The sequence below is a fragment of the Pongo abelii genome, chromosome 23 (genome assembly GCF_028885655.2).
Source record: "Pongo abelii isolate AG06213 chromosome 23, NHGRI_mPonAbe1-v2.0_pri, whole genome shotgun sequence".
Taxonomy (NCBI): Eukaryota; Metazoa; Chordata; class Mammalia; order Primates; family Hominidae; genus Pongo; species Pongo abelii.
Genome location: NC_085929.1, coordinates 29,503,278 through 29,522,673, shown reverse-complemented (window position 1 = coordinate 29,522,673; position 19,396 = coordinate 29,503,278). Strand labels below are relative to the sequence as shown.

At 52.5% G+C, this 19,396-nt stretch overlaps 1 protein-coding gene across 3 annotated transcripts; it reads left to right on the top strand.

Annotated features, from left to right (window-relative positions):
- The first annotated feature begins 168 nt into the window (after positions 1–168).
- LOC129052555 (putative POM121-like protein 1-like) lies at positions 169–15,243 on the top strand. 3 transcript variants are annotated; one of them, XM_063722975.1, is made up of 6 exons: positions 169–7,316; positions 8,368–8,430; positions 9,138–9,244; positions 10,756–11,385; positions 12,044–12,361; positions 13,061–15,243. In XM_063722975.1, the coding sequence occupies exon 1, from the start codon at positions 737–739 to the stop codon at positions 3,521–3,523; it is 2,787 nt and encodes a 928-aa protein (XP_063579045.1). In that variant the 5' UTR covers positions 169–736; the 3' UTR covers positions 3,524–7,316; positions 8,368–8,430; positions 9,138–9,244; positions 10,756–11,385; positions 12,044–12,361; positions 13,061–15,243. The 3 variants fall into 3 exon arrangements, with proteins under 3 accessions (XP_063579045.1, XP_063579044.1, XP_063579043.1); XM_063722974.1 differs by having other exon boundaries at positions 8,277–8,430; positions 12,118–12,361; XM_063722973.1 differs by having other exon boundaries at positions 8,277–8,430.
- Positions 15,244–19,396: the final 4,153 nt, after the last annotated feature.

Sequence of the window (19,396 nt, the reverse complement as noted above, 5' to 3'; positions counted from 1 at the left end):
GCACATGCTGAGATCGCACCATTGCACTCCAGCCTGGGGGACAAGAGCGAAACTCCATCTCAACGGAACCTTTAAGGTCGTTCCGTCACTGGGGCCATTATGAGCTCACGCACCCACTCCCTCAGGTTTAGAAGGCGCGTTGCCCGGCAACAGAAGGAACTGCTGGCTTAGACTTTGGCTGAGTTGGCAGCTCCACGAGGACGCTCAGAGTCCAGCTCTCCAGCGTTCAAGCATCCGACGGTTCCCCACTCCTCCCAGGAGCGGTTACCTGGGCACTCTGTGCCCCTCATTCCTGTCGGGGTCCAGGCTGAGGACCTGCTAGTAGGGCTCAGTTGCCTGGAGTCCGTTCAGCCCATCCCCCAGTTCACTTTGCTTGTAGGATCTCCCTGTTGCTCCTGCCCCTGGACTGAGTGGCAGGCCATCCTACAAGCACCCGGACACTTGGCATCAGTGGTGTCAAGACAACTCTAAGAAGGTTTTCTGTGATCCTGCAAGACCTGTGTTCCTTCCCGGTGATTCTGCCTTCAATTTGATTGCACAGGTACCACAGCAAGTCAGTGCTGTGTGCGCCGAATTCCAGGGGGTCCTCCAGCTCAGCCACTCCACTGAACACAAGGACTCTCTGTGGGACCCAGGAGCAGGTAGTCACCCCTTTGGGGCCCACAACAGCCGGCTGTCCCCAGACTTGTGGCCAGGGAAGATAGTATTGAGGGCCCTCAAGGAGAGCGGGGTAGGGATGCCTGAGCAGGACAAGGACCCTAGAGTCCAAGAGAATCCTGATGATCAGAGAAGGGTCCCCGAGGTCACCGGGGATGCACGGTCTGCATTTCGGCCCCTGCGGGACAACGGAGGCCTCTCTCCCTTTGTGCCCAGGCCCAGGACTCTGCAGAGAGACCTCTATGCCCAGAGGTCAGAAGTCAGATATAACCAGAGATCCCAGACCTCCTGGACGAGCTCCTGCCCCAAACAAAATGCCATCTCGAGCTCTCACAGCTCTATGGGAGGCCTCCCGGGGCGAAAGCGGAGGTGGGGGCCAGCCTCATCCCACTGTCAGCTGACCCTCAGTTCCTCAAAGACAATGAGTGTGGACGGCCCTCAGGCTGTCTCTTCGGGTCACACTCAGTGTGAAAAGATGGCAGATATAGCACCAGGGCAGACACTGGCCCTCAGGAATGGCTCCCCCAGATCCCAGGTCTCTAGGCCCCGTAAACACAAGCTTCCCCTGCCGCCACGCAGGCAAGGGGATCCTCTGATGCTGCCACCTCCCTTAGAGCTGGGGTTTCGGGTCACTGCCAAAGACCTGGACCTGGAGAAGGAGGCGGCATTCCAGCGCATCAACAGTGAACTGCAGGCTGAGGCCAAGGCCATCTCGGACTGTAGACCCTCACGGCCTTCCCACACTTTGTCCTCACTTGCAACAGGGGCTTCTGGTGTTCCCGCTGTCTCTAAAGCACCCAGTATGGATGCACAGCAGGAGAGACACAAGTCCCAAGACTACCTGGGCCCAGTGGCCCCCCTAGCTTCTGCTGCAGAGGTCCCCTCTACAGCTCCTGTGTCTGGGAAGAAGCACAGACCACCAGGCCCCCTGTTGTACTCCTCAGATCCCCTTCCTGCCACATCTTCCCAGTCCCGGGACTCAGCCCAGGTCACCTCGCTGATTCCTGCCCCCTTCCCAGCTGCAAGCATGGATGCGGGCATCAGAAGAACAAGGCCTGGCACTTCTACTCCTGCAGCTGCCGCAGCAGCCCCTCCACCCTCCACATTGAACCCCACGTCAGGGTCACTACTGAATGGAGTGGATGGAGGCCCTTCACATTTCTGGGCTGCAGCCACAGCTGCAGCAGGTGCCCAGAGATCAGAAGTCAGATATAACCAGAGATCCCAGACCTCCTGGACGAGCTCGTGCCCCGAACAAAATGCCATCTCGAGCTCCCACAGCTCTACTGGAGGCCTCCCGGGGATAAAGCAGAGGAGGGGGCCAGCCTCATCCCACTGCCAGCTCACCCTCAGTTTCTCAAAGACAGTGAGTGAGGACAGACCTCAGGCTGTCTCTTCAGGTCACACCCAGTGTGAAAAGATGGCAGATATAGCACCAGGGCAGACACTGGCCCTCAGGAATGGCTCCCCCAGATCCCAGGCCTCTAGGCCCCGTAAACGCAAGCTTCCCCTGCCGCAACGCAGGCAAGGGGATCCTCTGATGCTGCCACCTCCCTTAGAGCTGGGGTTCCGGGTCACTGCCGAAGACCTGGACCTGGAGAAGGAGGCAGCATTCCAGCGCATCAACAGTGAACTGCGGGCTGAGGCCAAGGCCATCTCAGACTGTAGACCCTCACGGCCTTCCCACACTTTGTCCTCACTTGCAACAGGGGCTTCTGGTGTGCCCGCTCTCTGTAAAGCACCCAGTATGGATGCACAGCAGGAGAGACACAAGTCCCAAGACTACCTGGGCCCAGTGGCCCCCCTAGCTTCTGCTGCAGAGGTCCCCTCTACAGCTCCTGTGTCTGGGAAGAAGCACAGACCACCAGGCCCCCTGTTGTACTCCTCAGATCCCCTTCCTGCCACATCTTCCCAGTCCCGGGACTCAGCCCAGGTCACCTCGCTGATTCCTGCCCCCTTCCCAGCTGCAAGCATGGATGCGGGCATCAGAAGAACAAGGCCTGGCACTTCTACTCCTGCAGCTGCCGCAGCAGCCCCTCCACCCTCCACATTGAACCCCACGTCAGGGTCACTACTGAATGGAGTGGATGGAGGCCCTTCACATTTCTGGGCCGCAGCCACAGCTGCAGCAGGTGCCCAGAGATCAGAAGTCAGATATAACCAGAGATCCCATACCTCCTGGATGAGCTCATGCACCAAGCGAAATGCTATCTCAAGTTCCTACAGCTCTATGGGAGGTTTCCCATGGCTAAAGCGGAGGAGGGGGCCAGCGTCATCCCACTGCCACCTGACCCTCAGTTCCTCAAAGACAGTGAGTGAGGACGGACCTCAGGCTGTCTCTTCGGGTCACACCCAGTGTGAAAAGATGGCAGATATAGCACCAGGGCAGACACTCACCCCCAGGAATGGCTCCCCCAGATCCCAGGCCGATAGGCCCCGTAGACGCAAGTTTCCCCTGCTGCCACGCAAGCGAGGGGAGCCTTTGATGCTGCCACCTCCTTTGGAGCTGGGGTTCCGGGTCACTGCCGAAGACCTGGACCTGGAGAAAGAGGCAGCATTCCAGCGCATCAACAGTGAACTGCGGGCTGAGGCCAAGGCCATCTCGGACTGTACACCCTCAGGGCCTTCCCACACTTTGTCCTCACTTGCAACAGGGGCTTCTGGTGTGCCTGCTCTCTCTAAAGCACCCAGTATGGATTCACAGCAGGAGAGACACAAGTCCCAAGACTGCCTGGGCCCAGTGGCCCCCCTGGCTTCTGCTGCAGGGGCCCCCTCTACAGCTCCCGTGTTTGGCATGGAGCACAGACCACCAGGCCCCCTCACGTTCTCCTCCTCAGATCCCCCTCCTACCACCTTTTTCTACTAATGGTACTTCTGGTACTCAGCCCAGGTCATGTGGCAGATTCCTGCCCCCTTCCCAGCTGCAAGCATGGATGGAAGCATGAGAAGCCCACAGCCTGGCACTTCTGGAGCCAGTTCTAGCCCTACAGCCACACCCACGGTAATTCGGAGTAGAGTCGGATCCATGTCTGCATTCCGTCAGAAGAAAATCTTTTAAGAGAAAGGACCAAAGGAAATAGGGCTTGAGGGGGCCTGAACACCCAGGGGGCCCCCCAGGAAGAGCACTTCCATGGTGACTGTGGGACCTGGCCCGGGGAGCAACTCTGTTGGGTGACACTTCTGTCTTTACTTTCCATCACATCCCTGGGGGACCATTTAAACCGATGCCTGCAATTGCAAGTCGGGGATCCAGTGCCACTGCAAACAAGGCAGGCTTCACGTGCAAGTCTGGGCTGGCCTCTGACCCTAGCAACTCCACTTCCCGCATGGGCACAGCAAGGAGGAACCTGGCTTCTAAAGCTCCCTCATGTGCTGTCAGGAGTTCTGCTGGACACAAGTCCAATGCGCCATCCTCCAGCTCATCCTTCTCCACGTCGGGCTTTTGAGCCCATCATAAATTCCTAGAGTGAGGTCCAGAAGTGTTGTGTCTATGTTTCCTTCCAATATTTTTGTAGGTTTTGTATCTTAACATTCACATTTCCGTCTTGAATCTATCTCGAGGTGATTTTTCTATATGCTGAGAGATAAGGGTCCAGTTTCATTCTTCTGCATGTGGCTATCCAACCCTCCCAGTACCATTCATTGAAGAGGGTGTCCTTTCCCCAGTGTGTGTTTCTGTCGGCTCTGTCAAAGACCAATTGGCTGTGAATATGTGTCTGTCTTTCTGGGTTCTCTCATCTGTCCCATTGATCTAAGTGTCTAGTTTTATGCTAGGATTATACTATTTTGGTTACTATGCACTTGTCAAAAATTTTGTAGTCTAATTTGCAGTGAAATGGGATGCCTCTAGTTTTGTTGTTTTTGCTGAGCATGACTTTGGGTCTTTGAGCTCTTTTTTGGTTCTTTTTTATGAATTTTAGGACTTTGCAGTTCCGTGAGTGATGACATTGGTATTTTGGTAGGGGTTGTATTGAATCTCTAGACTGCTTCGGGCAGTATGGTCATTTTAATGCTATGAATTCCTTCCACGAGCATGAAATGATTGTCCATTTCTTTGTGTCCTCTTAAACATTTTCATCAGCGTTTTGTAGTTTTCCTTGTAGAAATCTTTCACCTCCTTGGTAAAATTTCTTCTGTGGCATACATCTTTCCATGTTGTTGCTATTGTAAATGGGATTGCCTTCTTAATTTCTTTCCCAACCAGACCATTATTGGTATATAGAAATGCTGCTGATTTTTTTTGTTGTTGTTTTTGATTCTGTATCCTGCAAATGACTGTATTAATTTATTTATCAAGTCTAGGGGTTTTCTGGTGGAGCCTTGACATGTTTCTAGATCCAAGATCACATCTTCATCAGACAAGGATAATTTGATGTCCTCTTTTCCAGTGTGAATGCCTTTTATTGTTTTCTCTTGCCTGATTGTGTGATGTCGAATAGGAGTGGTGAGAACGGGCATCCTCACCTTGTTCCTGTTTACAGAGGAAATGCTTTCAACTTTCCCCTATTCTATAATAGGTTAGCTATGGCTTTGTTGTATCAGCTTTTATTATTTTCAGTAATGTTGTTTTGTTTGTTTGTGTTTTTTGAGAGAGAGTCTTGCTCTTGCCACCCAGGCTGGAGTGCAATGTTGTGATCTTGGCTCACTGCTACCTCCGCCTCCTGGGTTCAAGCGATTCTCCTGCCTCAGCCTCCTGAGTAGCTGGGATTACAGGTGCCTGCCACCACACCTGGCTAATTTTTGTACTTTTAGTAGAGATAGGGTTTCACCATGTTGGCCAGGCTGGTCTCGAACTCCTGACATCAAGTGACCCACCCACCTCAGCTTCCCAAAGTGCTGGGGTTACACGCACGAGCCACTGCACACAGCCCTGCCATTTTCAGGTATGTTTCTTCTATACCTAGTTTATTTGTTCCTTTTTTCAAGACATGGTCTCACTCTGTATTTCGTGTTGGAATACAGTGGCAAGATCATAGCTGCAGCTTTGAACTCCTGGGCTGAAGCCACTTCAGCCTTCTGAGTAGCTGAGACTACCAGTGCATGTCACCAGAGTTGGCTAGTTTTTATTTTTTGTAGAGATCTATGTTCCTCAGGTTGGCCTTGAACTGTTGATCTCAACTGGTCCTCCCAACTCAGCCTCCCAAAAGCACTGGGTTGATGAGCACGAGCCACTGCCTGGCCCAGAGTCACATTTTAACATCACATCCTCACTGCTGTGCTCAAGTTTTGGCAGTGACTGAAAACGCTAAGGGAGAGTTTCTGGTCAGGCCCAGCCCCATCTGTGCATAGGAGGGGAATGGAAAAATGGCCTGTGGATGGTTCTTTTGGAGAAATGGCCAGACAAGCACTGAGATGCCGTTTCCTGGAATACAGGGCCGTGCGATGTCCAGCCTAGCTGCCAGGTCCAGGGCCCTCGGCACCATCTAGTTTGGGAGCTTATTCAGAAGTGGCCTCATTTGCCCAAAGCAGCTGGTTTCCCTTCCAATCTGGCCCCATTTGAGAGATGCAACTGGGCCCTGTCTTCCAGGAAACCATTTCAGTGCGTGCCTGTCTTTGTCCCCGCGCTGGCTGGCCTCTCTGAACTGTGAGAACTTGGGTTATGTGAGGCTCTGCCTGTCAGCTGAGCATCATGAAGCAGCTCTCTTCTGTTCCAGTGAGGCCAACCAGGCTCCAACACCCCTGCCCCGGGTCTGCACAACGGCACTCCAGCTTGGGTGACAAAGTGAGACCCTGTCTCTAAAAGAAAAAAAAAATCGGCCTGCGAGCATGGGTTTGATTTTCAAACAGGACCCGGAGGGTAGGGACAGACAGTGCTGTCACCCTTAGGTGCTGAACACTCAGAAATGGGCCAGCGGCAGCCCTTTCCTCACCTGCAGACACCAGATTGGGCAGAACAGCACGTGGCACTGGCAGCTCTTGCAGTGAGGGCAGAACCCAGCATGAACCCTTCTGCCTGTGGGAGGGGCTGCTGAGGCCTGCAGAGGCCAGGATGGAGGCTCGTCCCCTTGTCCAGCCCTTGTTGTGTTCTCCACCAGGTCCCCAGCCCACCAGTGCAGGGCGCCCCTGAGCCTGCTGCTGCCATGGGCCCTGTCTCTACCCAGGACGTCCCCACACCCTCACAGTGTCAGGGAAATGATCATGGTGATGGTGACACTCCGCAGGCAGGGCTGCTGAGAGAAGCTGAGAAGAGTCACACTGCAGGCAAGGGCCCGTGTGACAAGCCCCTCTCACCCCGAGAGAGCTGACCAGGCAGTTCACGAGCAGAGCCACATCCCGGAAGTCCGAGAAATGTCCTGGCTGGGCTCAGCCACCTCACTGGCCACGGGCAGCCTTTGTCATGTGAGCCTTGCTCTCCTGGGGAAGCTCAGGCTGACGGCTGATGTGGGCATTGCCGAGGGTAACCTGTGGCCCAGTGGATACGGCTGGGTCTCCTCAAGCTGCATTCATTCAAGTAGGACCCAGGGTGCACGCCCATTTCCAGCCCAGGGCAGCTCCCCTGTAAGCTGGGTGAGCTACTGAAGCCAAGGCGGGAGGCGGCTGAGAACACCCACGGCCCATGCGGAGGTGATGGAAAGGGTGGACTCAGCAGCAACACCAAATCCCGGACCAGACAGAAACCACCCAAGACTGAGGGGCTCGTGCCAGAGCGGTGGCCACAGGTAAGAACCCGGGCCCAGGCTGTGTGTGGCGGGAATCCTCCATGTCCCAGGGCTTAGCATAGCAAAGGAAGACCAGCCGGGTCACCCTGGTGGCCATCTGTCCCTGTCCCACCTGCAGAGTCAGAACAGCCTCTCCCCAGTGGGGATCATCTCTCTCTGCCAAAGCAACAGTGGTCCCTGCCCCAACCAGACTACCCAACTCAGTGGAGTTATGGATGCTGCTCCAGCATCCTAACACTGCCCAGCTGGTGCCTGCCTGTGCTCACCCACACCCCCCAGGCCGGCCTTCCCTGCAGCCTGGGCTAGGCCACCTTGGCCTGATTGAGCACTGAGGCCTCCTGGGCACTCAGCCCCATCACTGCACCTGCTGCTTCTAGCCCCACCTCACCGGTTCAGGGGTTCTTCCCAGTGGCACTGATCATGAAATCAACATGCACGCAAGTCATCTCAGGAAACTTTTTAATGAAAGTCTCAGCAGTTCTTTCCCCCACGGTGGTGTGTAGGTGGCTGAGCTCAGATTGCAGCTGCTAAGACACCAGCCACTTACCGAGAGAAAGCCAGGCTGCTTCAAACCCTGGGCCTGAGGCAAAAAAGCATCATTTCTGGTCGGGGAGTCTGGAAGCCATGCCTTGTGGGAGGTCACACTGACATCTAGGCCTTCGCCTGCATTGCAGAAGGAGAGCCGGGTCCCCCTCCTGGAGAACGCTGCGTTCCCCTGCCCCACACCAGCTTTGCCACCACACAGGCTTTTGAGGCAGGAGGCGGGTAAGACGTAGCTGTAGGCCCAAAGCAACCATCAGCCCTGGGACCCTGCGGGAGAGGAGCACTTTTAGAACATGGAAAAGTGTGGTCATCCCATCATTAGACAGCACATATCCTACATAAATAAAAAGTCGTATGGGGAAGGAGGTTGGGGAGGGAATAAAAAATTGGCACAGACATTGATAGACTGGTTTCCAGTTTCCAGGTAACAGATGCACATCATGAGACCAGAGGAGACCGAGACAAGGGCTGGATTTGGCTTTTCTAAGCAACATGTGTTCCTGCGCAGGGCTGAATGGTCGCTGAGACAGAGATGGAAGCCAGGGCATGGGAGCCCACCTGGCCCAGATAGGTACAGAGAGCAGAGGCTCCTGTTCTGTCCTCACCACCCATGAGGGTGACACTGCTTGTAAATGGTGGCTGTGCTCTCCCAGCAAGAAAAAAGCACAACTAAATCCACACCACACACAGACGCAGACAGAAAGCCTTCAAGTGGCTCTGTTTTCTGCTCCCTGCCTCACCAGGTCCACAAGCAGAGAGGAGTGTCAGGTGCATGGCCCCGCTGTCATGCTCCCCAGTGAGCTGAGGGCTCAGCAGGAGCTGCCCACTGACACACAGGGGACACCCACTCCTCCCACCTTGGGAGCGGTTGCCAGACAGAGCCACACTGGGTGCTGGTGTCATCCAGGGACCCCACTCACTTCCATAAATGTGATCCTGCTTCCCTCTGGGCAGCTGCATCCTCTCCTCCTGCAGGACCATCTGGAAACTTGGCTCTCAGTTTGCTCTCCCTTCTCTCCTCTGCCTGCCCCAAGCCCCTCTTTCTAAAAAAGTGATGCAATGTTCCTGGGGTTATTTCTTGAAAATACTTGGCGGCCTCCACGCTTCTGTTTTCTTTGAGCCAGGTGGTCAGGATGGTTTACAAAGAAGGCCTGGGCTCCCCTGCAGGTGCCAGCAGATGGGGTAGCAAATGGTCTTGTGCCTCCACCTGCTCTGGGAGGGCGTCTCCCGTCTCTAGGCCTGGCCCCTTCCTAACCCTCCACGTATCCTGTTCTCCAGAGACTTCGGAACCCACTCCTGAGAACAGCGGAGCCAGGTGCTCAGAGGAAGACCAAATGCTGCCAGGACACGGATTGTCCAGGGATTACATTCCAGCATCTTATTAGGTATCTGGATCTGTTGGGAAAAAAATTAGAAAGTATGTATAAAACTTAAAAATATTCAAGTATCAAAAGGTTATTTAGGATGAAAGTTTTAAAACAAGTCATCAGCAAGCTGCTACCACCAAGTGGAGACTTATACAAAAGCTGAGTGAGTCCACTGAGCTGAGAGGACAGAAATGAAGTCACCTGTGCTGCGGCAGGGGCAGGGACACTTGGGGCAGGGAGTGTGTGGGCAGAGAAGCCAGAGAAGTCCAGGCCTGTGGAAGCCAAACAGGAAAGCGTGGGCTGGAAGGGTGGTCAGGATCGGGGGACGAGGTCACTCTCCCTGGAGAAGGAACCCTAAAGTGTGTAGCCTGGGGTTCCCTCCCTGGGGGTCCTGTCCCCCGACATTTCACGGGGCTTCTGAGCTGCATTCCAAAGAGGACAAACATGGCAACAAACGACCCATTTCTGCACAAAAATCCTTCTGGAAAGAAAAAGAAGAAAGCCAAGAATGGAGTCAAAACGCTACCCAGTGCTGACTAAGCCTCTCAAACCCTATTCTAAGTGGAGTGTGGTTTCTAAGTCAGGGAAAGGGAAGAGGCCCCACCCACACAGGCCATGGCCCCCACAGGATGAAGCAGCAGCATTTATTCAAGATACAACAATGAGGGAATCCGGTCACGTTCCCTTCTCCTCAGAGATGGCGCTTCTTGACAAGTGATCCAGTAGAAATCTTTTAGACTCTATAAGTTCAGTTCATAAAAACCACTCCTTTCACCCTGTCTCCCAGGGCCAGGCCTGGACTCCGAGATGAACTGGCTTGGGGCACCCTCAGGTGGCCACATAAAAACCCACAGTCTGAGGCCAGCCTGGGGCTTTCAGACCTGGGCGGGATCTCCCCAGGCCACCTGTCCTTCTGCTTTGGGCCGCTGTCTCTTGGCAGATGGCCTGACACTTGGGAGTGGCCCAAGGATGCCTCAGAAAATCTTGATTCCCACTCTACAGATGGCCCGATTAGCCAGAGGTTTCCAGGCTGCCTGTCCGCCTCCAGGAGATGGATTGGGACCTTTAGACATTGGTGGAGAACAGGATGCTCCGTCTCTTGCTGTCCAGGACAGGGATGGCCTCCAGCTGCAGGAAGCACCTGGACCTGCCCGGGCAGAGTGGGGAAGAGGAGAGTGGCTCAGAGGGGGGCTCACAGCTGCTGGTGGGGAGGTCTTTGGGGCCCAAGCCCCCAAGTCCACCTCAGGTGCTAGAAACCCCCGCTAGTGTCATGAACCCCTTACAGTGAGATGGGGGTGGGGTGGGGTCCTGACAAGGCATGACTTGTTGGGTGGGGGTTGGTTATTTATTTTAGAGATGCCCAGGGCCTTGCTCTGTCCCCCAGGCTGGAGTACAGTGGCTCCATCATGGATCACTGCAGCCTCTAACTCCTGGGCTCAAGCAATCCTCCTGTGTCAGCCTCCCAGATACCTAGGATTACAGGTGTGTGCCACAATGCCTGACTAATTTTGCTTTGTATTTTTTTCTAGAGATGGGGTTTGCTACATTGCCCAGACTGGTCTCAAACACCTGGGTTCGGTCGTCCTGCCTCGGCCTCCCAAAGTGCTGTGATTACAGGCATGAGCCACCACACCCGAACACTTGGGGTGATTTTAAGCCCCCAGGAAGGTGCACCAGCAGGACCAGGAGGTGGCCTGTGCACCCCCTATCACTCCCATCCGTGCAAACCTAGGCAAGTCCCTCTCTCTGAATCTCAGCCACCACCACATACAATGCAAGTCGGAAAATGGGCAGGACTGGGGGTGGGGCAGGCAGAGGCCACCTCTGTCAGGCTGGGGTGGCATTGGCTAGACTATCTTCCCATACCTGGGACATGACCTCCAAGGACCTGCTGTCAGTCATGGTGATGGCTTGGATTGGCAGGGAGCTTGCTCTCTTTCTCGGAGGGCTGGAGCAGCGTGGGGCCAAAGACAGTGGCAAGGTTGTGCAGGGACACCTCATTGACTGCCTCCTTCTCTGCCACCCTGTAGAGGACTGAAGCAGAGGGTGCTGTTTCAACGCCACCACCAGGAGAGAGGCAGAGGGGCTGTGCTGTGCTAGAGTCCTCAGGGAGGGAGTGACCTCGACCCTGGCTGTGCTGCAAGCTGACTCCAGCCTTGGTACTTCTGGATCTCAGTGGCCCAGGACAAGGGGCCAACTCTGGGCTGGTGGGGAGGTCTCCACCTTGATGTGACTGGGAGGGAAGAGGGGGGTACAAGTGCACTGCTGGCCATGGCCAAAGCTCTGAGCTCTTTGTTAAGGCCACAGTGCAGAGGGAGGAGGGTGGCAAAGAGGAGAGACAGGGGCGGGGGTGGCAGCGGTGCTAGTCCTTAGAAGCAGTGAGTTATTGCAGATGGGGGTCAGAGGAAAAGGTCCTTGGTGCTGGGGGTCTGGTGGGAGCAGAGGGGCACCCCACGGCCTGGAGACCTGGAGTCCTGGGCAGCCACAAGAGAGCTGGGCTACCTTTCCAGGTGGTCTAGAAGGAAAAGGAAGGTGAGCAGGTTGGCCTCCGGCAGGGACAACAGCAGGTTGAGCATGCAGCTCTTCTTTGCCACTGGGTCTGAAAGAGCTGCAGGAGGCAGTGGGTTACTCCTCTGGGTTACAACAAGCCGGAGACCTCTCCCGAGATGGTCACATGGAGCGCCCGGGACACGAGTCCTTGCGCAGTTTAGGCTCATCATCATCATCACACCCACAGCGCTGGCCACCAGTGAGGACCCTGTGAGGGGCACCTGTGTGGGGTGTGAACCACCTGATCACCTTTTCTGTACCTCGCAGGGATCAGCAGCAGCAGGGTACCCGACCATGGCAGAGGGGGCATAGCTCGGTTTCCCACACCTCACTTTTCACAGCCTCCAAGGGCAGCAGTGCACGTGGAGGAGACGTCTCCCACGAGGCCAAGGCCTCTAGTGCTCACCGATGCCCTCTGCGAAGTTGGGGTAGAACTCGTCAGTGAAGAGGGGCCCGGGCAGCTCACGGAAGTACAGCTTCAGCGTGCCTGCAATGGCGTTCACGTCCATCTCGCTCATCATCACCGACACGTCCTTGTTATCTGGAAAGAGCACAGAAATGCAGCAGCCTCCTTGAGGATCCCGAGTGAGTCGCCCGCCATCCCTGCCTTGGCTAAAGCACGGTCCCTGCCACGCTGACCACTGTGTGGTCCCTCCCAGGCTTTGAGCAGCTCACGTGACTCCTCCCAAGAGCTGTGCATGGTTCTGTGTCTGCAGAATTGATAGTGGTGCGTGGGCATTCCCATTCCTCTCCCCTGCTTGGCCCGATGTGATGGCCAGGAGGAGGCCAGTGTGGCAGGACACAGCGCCTGTGTGGGGACTGGGTGGCTCTGCCCTGTACACAGCAACCACCCCTGCACCAGTGTCTTCCCATAGCAGGAAGGCCGGGGGAGAATCTGACTGGTTTCAGTGTTTGAACCGGTGTCTTCCTTTGGACCCAATTGGCCATTGGTGCTTACATCCTCACCACAGGCCAGGTCCATTCTGGGCCCCCAGAGGGAGCTGAAACTACCACAGGGCCCTCCCAGGGATGCTGGGCATTCTAGGGGTCCTGGTCAGGGTGGGTGGTGTGTGCTGCAAAGAAGGGTCTGCAGGCACAAAATCCTGTTGCTTTGAAGATGCTGGGAAGGACCCTCTGGGGTCTCAGTGCCCTCCCCTGGCATTTGAGGCATATCCGGGTCCTTCAAAGCCTGTGAGGGTTGGTGAGATGGAGGCGGAAAAACTGGCTTCTATAGAAGCTGCTTGTACAACTCTTGTTTTCTCTTTTTTAAAAATAATAAAACAGTAAATGAAGAAAAGACACAGAGAAGGATGTGACATGCCTGGGCCATGGAGCGCTCTGAGGTCTCATCGCAGACACCACTGCCCACACCTCCATCCCGTCCTGCGCAGGCCGACACTCACTGACATTGAAGGCTGCCTTCAGTGCCTGGATGTCTGCGGCCACTCCGGACACGCGGTAGATGCCCACCTCCTCCATGCCTCGGCGCTCGATCTCCACACACTGGCACGTGATGTAGGGCACCTTGGACCTCTCTCTCCTGCGGGAGGAGGGAATGTTCTCAGTGTCCCAACAGCCCTGCTTGGGCCATAACACAGGAGACCTGCTCCCTATCTGCACACCCGGAGGCGGGGTGAGGATGGTGACGAAGGTACCCAGGTCTGGGGCTGCACACAGAGCCTTCTGCATGCCTGTCCTCCCTCTGCAAGCTCTGTCCTCATTGCATGTACTTTCTCAGGAACCTTTCAAGCGGCCAGAACCCCTGTGAATCACACATGATCTTTGCGGGAATGTCAGGAGGCCTGTCTAATTCAAGTCAGCACAGGAAGGGCATCTGACAGATTCCAGGCCTGAGGTTAGCAGCCTGTGCCCCCAGCTGGGAGATCAGACCCGGTATTGGTCCTGCCACCTATGTGCTGTGTGAGAGGAGAATCCCTGACCCCTGCCCTAGGCCTAGGCCTTAACAAACATCTGACGAATGAATGAAGGGTTGCCTCAGCACCAGTGCTCCAAGTCCTGTGATGCTAAGTGCTTTTCTCCTCTGAGTCTTAGCAATGGACACTTCCAGTACCACCACACAGGACACTAGAGTAAGAATACTTCAAAGTTAGTGCTGTGCTGAGGCCTTAACTTTAGTTCTGTTTTGCAACTGGATTTAGGAGCACATCAAAGCCGCTTCTCAAGCCACCCTCATTAGCAGGACTTATTTGGAGGAGCTGCTGATGGAGTCCTCGCCGCTCATGCCCAGAGCCCTCCCAGAGTGCTACGCAAGTGGCTGCCATGCAGTTGGGGGTGGGGCGTGGTGTTTAGATACAGATAGGAGTCCAGGGTATGACTGATGGAGGCCCCGGCCCACGTGACCAGCAAGGTCAGGGGCCCAGCCGGATTCCATCCTGGGGAAGCAAATGAATTCTCAGAGGAAGTGGTCTGTGTCTGCATGAACTGCTCTCAAACCAACAAACAGGCTTCTCTTGCCAACTGACCCATGACAAAGGGTTCAAGATTGTTTGAAATAAAAAAAAAAAGGGAGCAGGGAGGCAGTAGGTCCTGCAAAAGTAAATTGTTTATTTTACAATAAGAAAGTGATTACATATTTCTTTTTTTTTTACAATGGTCAAAAATTAGAAGTGATTGTGAAGATGATGTCTACCCACCTTGCTGATGAGTAGGATGTGATTTGGCTCTTTAGGAAACTGAATTTGCAGAACTTAAGAATATTGATTTATAAAGGGCATGGCCATTGACCCAGTCCATCTTATGCAAATCTGGATGCCATAAATAATATTTAAAAATGAAAGTATTGGGGTGGAGGTTGCAGTGAGTGGAGATCGCGTCACTACACTGCAGCCTGGTCGACAGAGTGAGACTCTGTCTCAAAACGAAAAAAGAAAAAGAAGAAGCCATTCCCAACGTTGCTCATCAAATTATGACCATAAATTTCCAGGATCAGACTAACGGCTAAAGAGACTGATCCATCAACACCAAGCAGAGAATAAAGCAGATTTCTTTTTTTTTTTCTGTTTTGGAGAGCCTCTAGGAACTTGAAAAATACATATACCACACTCTTAAGACCCGGTGGTTCTTAATCAGGGATGTTCATTAAAATGCTGGAAAACTGTAAAGACTTCTAGGTCCCATCCAAGGAGATTTTGCTTCTGATTGACTGGCTAGTGGCCTGGCCATTGGTATTTTGAAAAATCCCTCCAAGTGATTTTTTTACATCCCAGATAGAAAACCCCAAATTAAAGGTGAAAAAACCAGACACCAAGTAGCATTTACATAAATGTCAACTTTAACTCCACAAAACATCTGGTTGCATGTGGACAGAAAGAGAAGGAAAGAGGGCCCTATATCTGGATAACTTAGAAATGTGCTCCCCCTAGCAAGATATCTACCAAAATTAAAACCACATTTGAGGATGCTGGTGCTGCGAGCAATACATAAATGATGCATGTAATGTCATTTAATATGATCTTACTTTTAAAAATGAGTAGAATGGTGTTTTCTAGCTGTTAGTTTTTCCAAATATCAATATAGAAATTAGTCTTCTGCAGCTGCAGAGGCAATTCAGTTTCCAGCTTGCTTGCGTGTGGCCTAGAGCCATAACATGGCCCAGGGCATCTCTGATCCACCCCTCCCACAACCACCAAAGCCAGAGACAACCAAATGCCTTGGACCATCTGGTGAGAGAGGTAGCTGCATGGCAGTAAGAGTCCTGCTCTGAAATGACAAGAGCCTTAAGGCCTAGTGTTGACTTACTGCTAACTTGCTGACACTGCACACTTGCTGAGTGATCTTGGGTGAATCCTTTCACCTCTCTGAGGTTCACTGTGAAATGAGAGGTCAATGGTCAAACTTAAACACCTTCAGAGGTTGGGTAATATCAGTGAGTAAAATGGACCAGGCACAGCACAAAGCGGAATGGTGCAGACTGTGGCAAGTTGAGAACTTATGCCTCTGTAAAGGGGGCAGCCACCACTCAGTTACTGCAGATTACTCCCTCTTTGCTGAGGACAGTTGCACAGGTAGTGCACTGCAGAAGGGTAACACCTTAGAGGGGTGTCATTTGCATCACAGATGCAAAATTCACGGGTGAAGACTGATGTAGTTTGTCCCTAAAGTTTTGCTTTGATTTGCAGATATTTATCCATGGCAGTTTCCTGAAAGATGTCTATAGAAGGTTTTGAGGAATGGGCACCTTTTAATTTGCTACTAAACTAAACCCCAAGGGCCCATTATATGCCAGCGTGGTCCTAGAGATTCCACACTCATTCAGTTCCTTTTCATCATAGGAAGTGGGCATTATAATATCAGGTCCACTGTAAGAGGTGGAGGCTGGGCATGGTGGCTCATGCCTGTAATCCCAGCACTTTGGGAGGCCTACCTGTGCAGATCGTGGGAGCCCAAGAATTTGAGACCAGCCTGGGCAACACGGTGAAACTCTGCCTTTACAACATATACAAAAAGTTAGCCGGGCTTGGTGGCATGTCCCTGTAGCCCCAGCTATTCGGGAGGCTGAGGTGGGAGGATTGCTTGAGCCTGGGAGGTCAAGGCTGCAGTGAGCCCAGATTGCACAACTATACTCCAGCTTAGGCCACAGAGCAAGATGTTCTCTCAAAAACTAAAATAAAATAAAATAATAAAAAGAAAGAAAGAGAAAGGAACAGATCAATAGGTACGATAAGGTACCGTTTGTATAAAAAAAGCAAAAGAACATATTTGTTTATTTGGATATTTGTTTATATTCATAAACTAGCTCTAGAAAGATACCAAGAAACTAAATCTATTTGGTTGTATCTGAGAAACTACAGGAATAGGGACGGGGTTGAGATGGTGCCTTCTGAATTTTGAAATATACAAATGTATTGTCTATTTAGAAGTAAATGGGCCAGGCGTGGTGGCTACGCCGGGTGTGGTGGCTCTCGCCTGTAATCCTAGCACTTTGGGAAGCCGAGACTGGCAGATCACTTGAGGTCAGGAGTTTGAGACCAGCCTGGCCAACATGGTGAAACTCCGTCTCTACTAAAAATACAGAAATGGCCAGGTGCGGTGGCTCACCCTTGTAATCCCAGCACTTTGGGAGGCTGAGGCGGGTGGATCACCGGAGGTCAGGAGTTCGAGAACAGCGTGACCAACATGGAGAAACCCCATCTCTACTGAGGGCCTGCTGAAACATGGCAATTGTATTGGAAACCTTTGCCAGGAAGACACATGGATTTTGCTTTTAATTCTTTGAGACATTTGATTTTGTCTTAGGGACTGACCTTTCAGCATCAAAGAAATACATATCTACTGTATCCACCAAAGTTTGTGATGCCTGCATAGACACTTACTTGTAAAAAAAAAATACAAAAAAACCAACAACAAAAACCGCAATTGAATTGCCTTTGAAAGTGGGAGATGATCTGTCTCCAACGGATTGAAAAAAAAAATGCTTCTTAAAAAATGTGTATGTTTTGTATTCTTTTTTTCTAGTAGAAAATAACTGACTTGAAATATTGGTGGTTTTTTTCTTAGTGACGTGTGTTGCTTTTGTGTGTAATAATATTTGAATGTAATTACAGCAGTGCCAATTTGCCAAAGATGTTGGACATATTTTTCTTTTTTGGGGAGGAGGGCAGGGCCAAGGGTGGGACTTGGGAGAAAATAGGGGTGGGGTTTTGGTTTATTATCATTTTTTTTTACCTTTTTTTCCTCATCAAACCTGAAATTTGTGGCTTCCTTTTAAGTTAAATGGTTGACTGCAACACCTTTATTTTAGATTAGTTGGAGAAACATGCAATAAGATTGGCGTAGTTTCAATATCTGTGTGCCTTTTCATGAGTGGCTGTTACTTGTGAAGAATTGATTTTATGTAACCTTTATGTGAGATAATTATTTGTAAATATTTCCCATAATTTTATTCATTCCTAAAATAAAAGTAATTTTTTAAGTGCAGAAAAAGAATTTGATCTTGTTTGTTTTTAGTAGTTTGAGGATGATCTTTGACAACTGTGACTGTACCGTAGTCATGCATGGATTTGATTGTTTTGTCAAAACAAATCCATGTTGCAGAATTGGGCTCTGCCCTGGGCAGGGGGCAGCAGGCACAGAATCCACCGTTGAGATGTCCCCAGGCTTGGCAGGTTGAGTCATGGGTGAGCCTCCACTCTGGATTTGACTCCTAGCTGTGATTTAATGTCAACTTCTTCAGTTCCCAAATGGTAATTCCCACCTCATTCATTCATTCAGCACATACTGATCGAGCATCTATTCTGTCCCCAGCACTGGGGACACAGAAGTGAACAGGGCCAACAAGGACTGTGCTACCAGTGGCACAATCATAGCTCACTGCAACCTTGAACTCCTGGGTTCAAGCCACCCTCTTGCCTCAGCCTCTCAAGTAGCTAGGACTACAGGTGTTCACCACCAAGCCCAGCTAGTTTTTTAAATAATTTTTCCCTACTTACAAACTAACATATTATCAGCTAATTTTTAAAAACTTTTTGTAGAAACAGGCTCTCACTATGTTGCCCAGGCTGATTTCAAACTCCTGGCCTTAAGCCTTCCTCCTGCATCAGCACCCGCAAAGTGCTGGAATTACAGGCATGAGCCACCGCCCCCATCCCATACGTGCTTTTCACTTTGATCCTGTCGAGCCTCCTGGAACCAGACAGAACTCAGAAGCCATTCACACCAGGAGACCTCGCCTTTGGGCCCCAAAGCCACAGGCCATATCCAGTCAGACCTCGGAGAGCAAGAGTCCACAATCCTTCTGTCCTGTCCTTAAGCCTTTGGAACTGAAAATCTCAGGTGCAAAGGAGCCCAGAGGTGGCTTTTCATCAGCGGGTAAGGCAGCTGCAGACTTGAGCCTTGCCCCTGCCGGGGGATGTCAGAGTGTGCAAGGGCGGGCAGGGACCGCTGTGCCCGTTGGCACAGTGTGTGCAACTCAGTAATTGCCAGAGATGGAGTGGGCAAATGACCGCGTGGGGGCCATGGACAGCAACTCATTCATATTTAAGAAAGCAGCTGCACGGCCTTCATTCATTTCTGCAATGGATGGTGGTGAAGGTGACTCCTGAGGGAGAGAGAGTGAGCCACGGCAGAGTGCTGGCCTGGCTCCTCCCTTCTCAGTGCTCCTGACTTACAGCACAAACTTCAAAGAGAAGTAGGCGTGTTTTTTAACTGAAATCGGACCCCAAACCTATGAACTGGCGAGGCAGGGCAGGTGCTTCGTTTCCTGACACTGTGGCTCTGTCCTTGGTTTTCTGGGGACAGAAGCCTCAGACCTGCCCTCCCCAGAAACAGGGCACCAGTCTCTGCAGTAAGCAGGGCATGTGCAGCCCCCACACGACAGCAGAATGGAGGCAGTGGGCAAGGCCTCCAGGTATGGAGGTGGAAGCACCAACCCTGACAGCCTCAGGCAGCCTCCAGCAGCCCCTCTGCACTCAGGGACAGTGAAACAGGAGCAGAGACAGAGTGAGATGTGCCATGGGAGGGGTTCCTCGAACTCCCCGGGGAGCCACCCCATGCTGGGTGCTGGGGACAGAAGAAACCCCTAGGGGAGTGAGACTGCTGCAGGGCAGAAAGATCAAGCCTCCCGCAAGCCATGCCTGGGAGTCTCAATTCCAGGTTTTGGTG

Bases quoted from the DNA above. Each gene is read 5' to 3' on its own strand.
- LOC129052555 (XM_063722975.1), top strand. From the start codon at position 737: ATGCCTGAGCAGGACAAGGACCCTAGAGTCCAAGAGAATCCTGATGAT.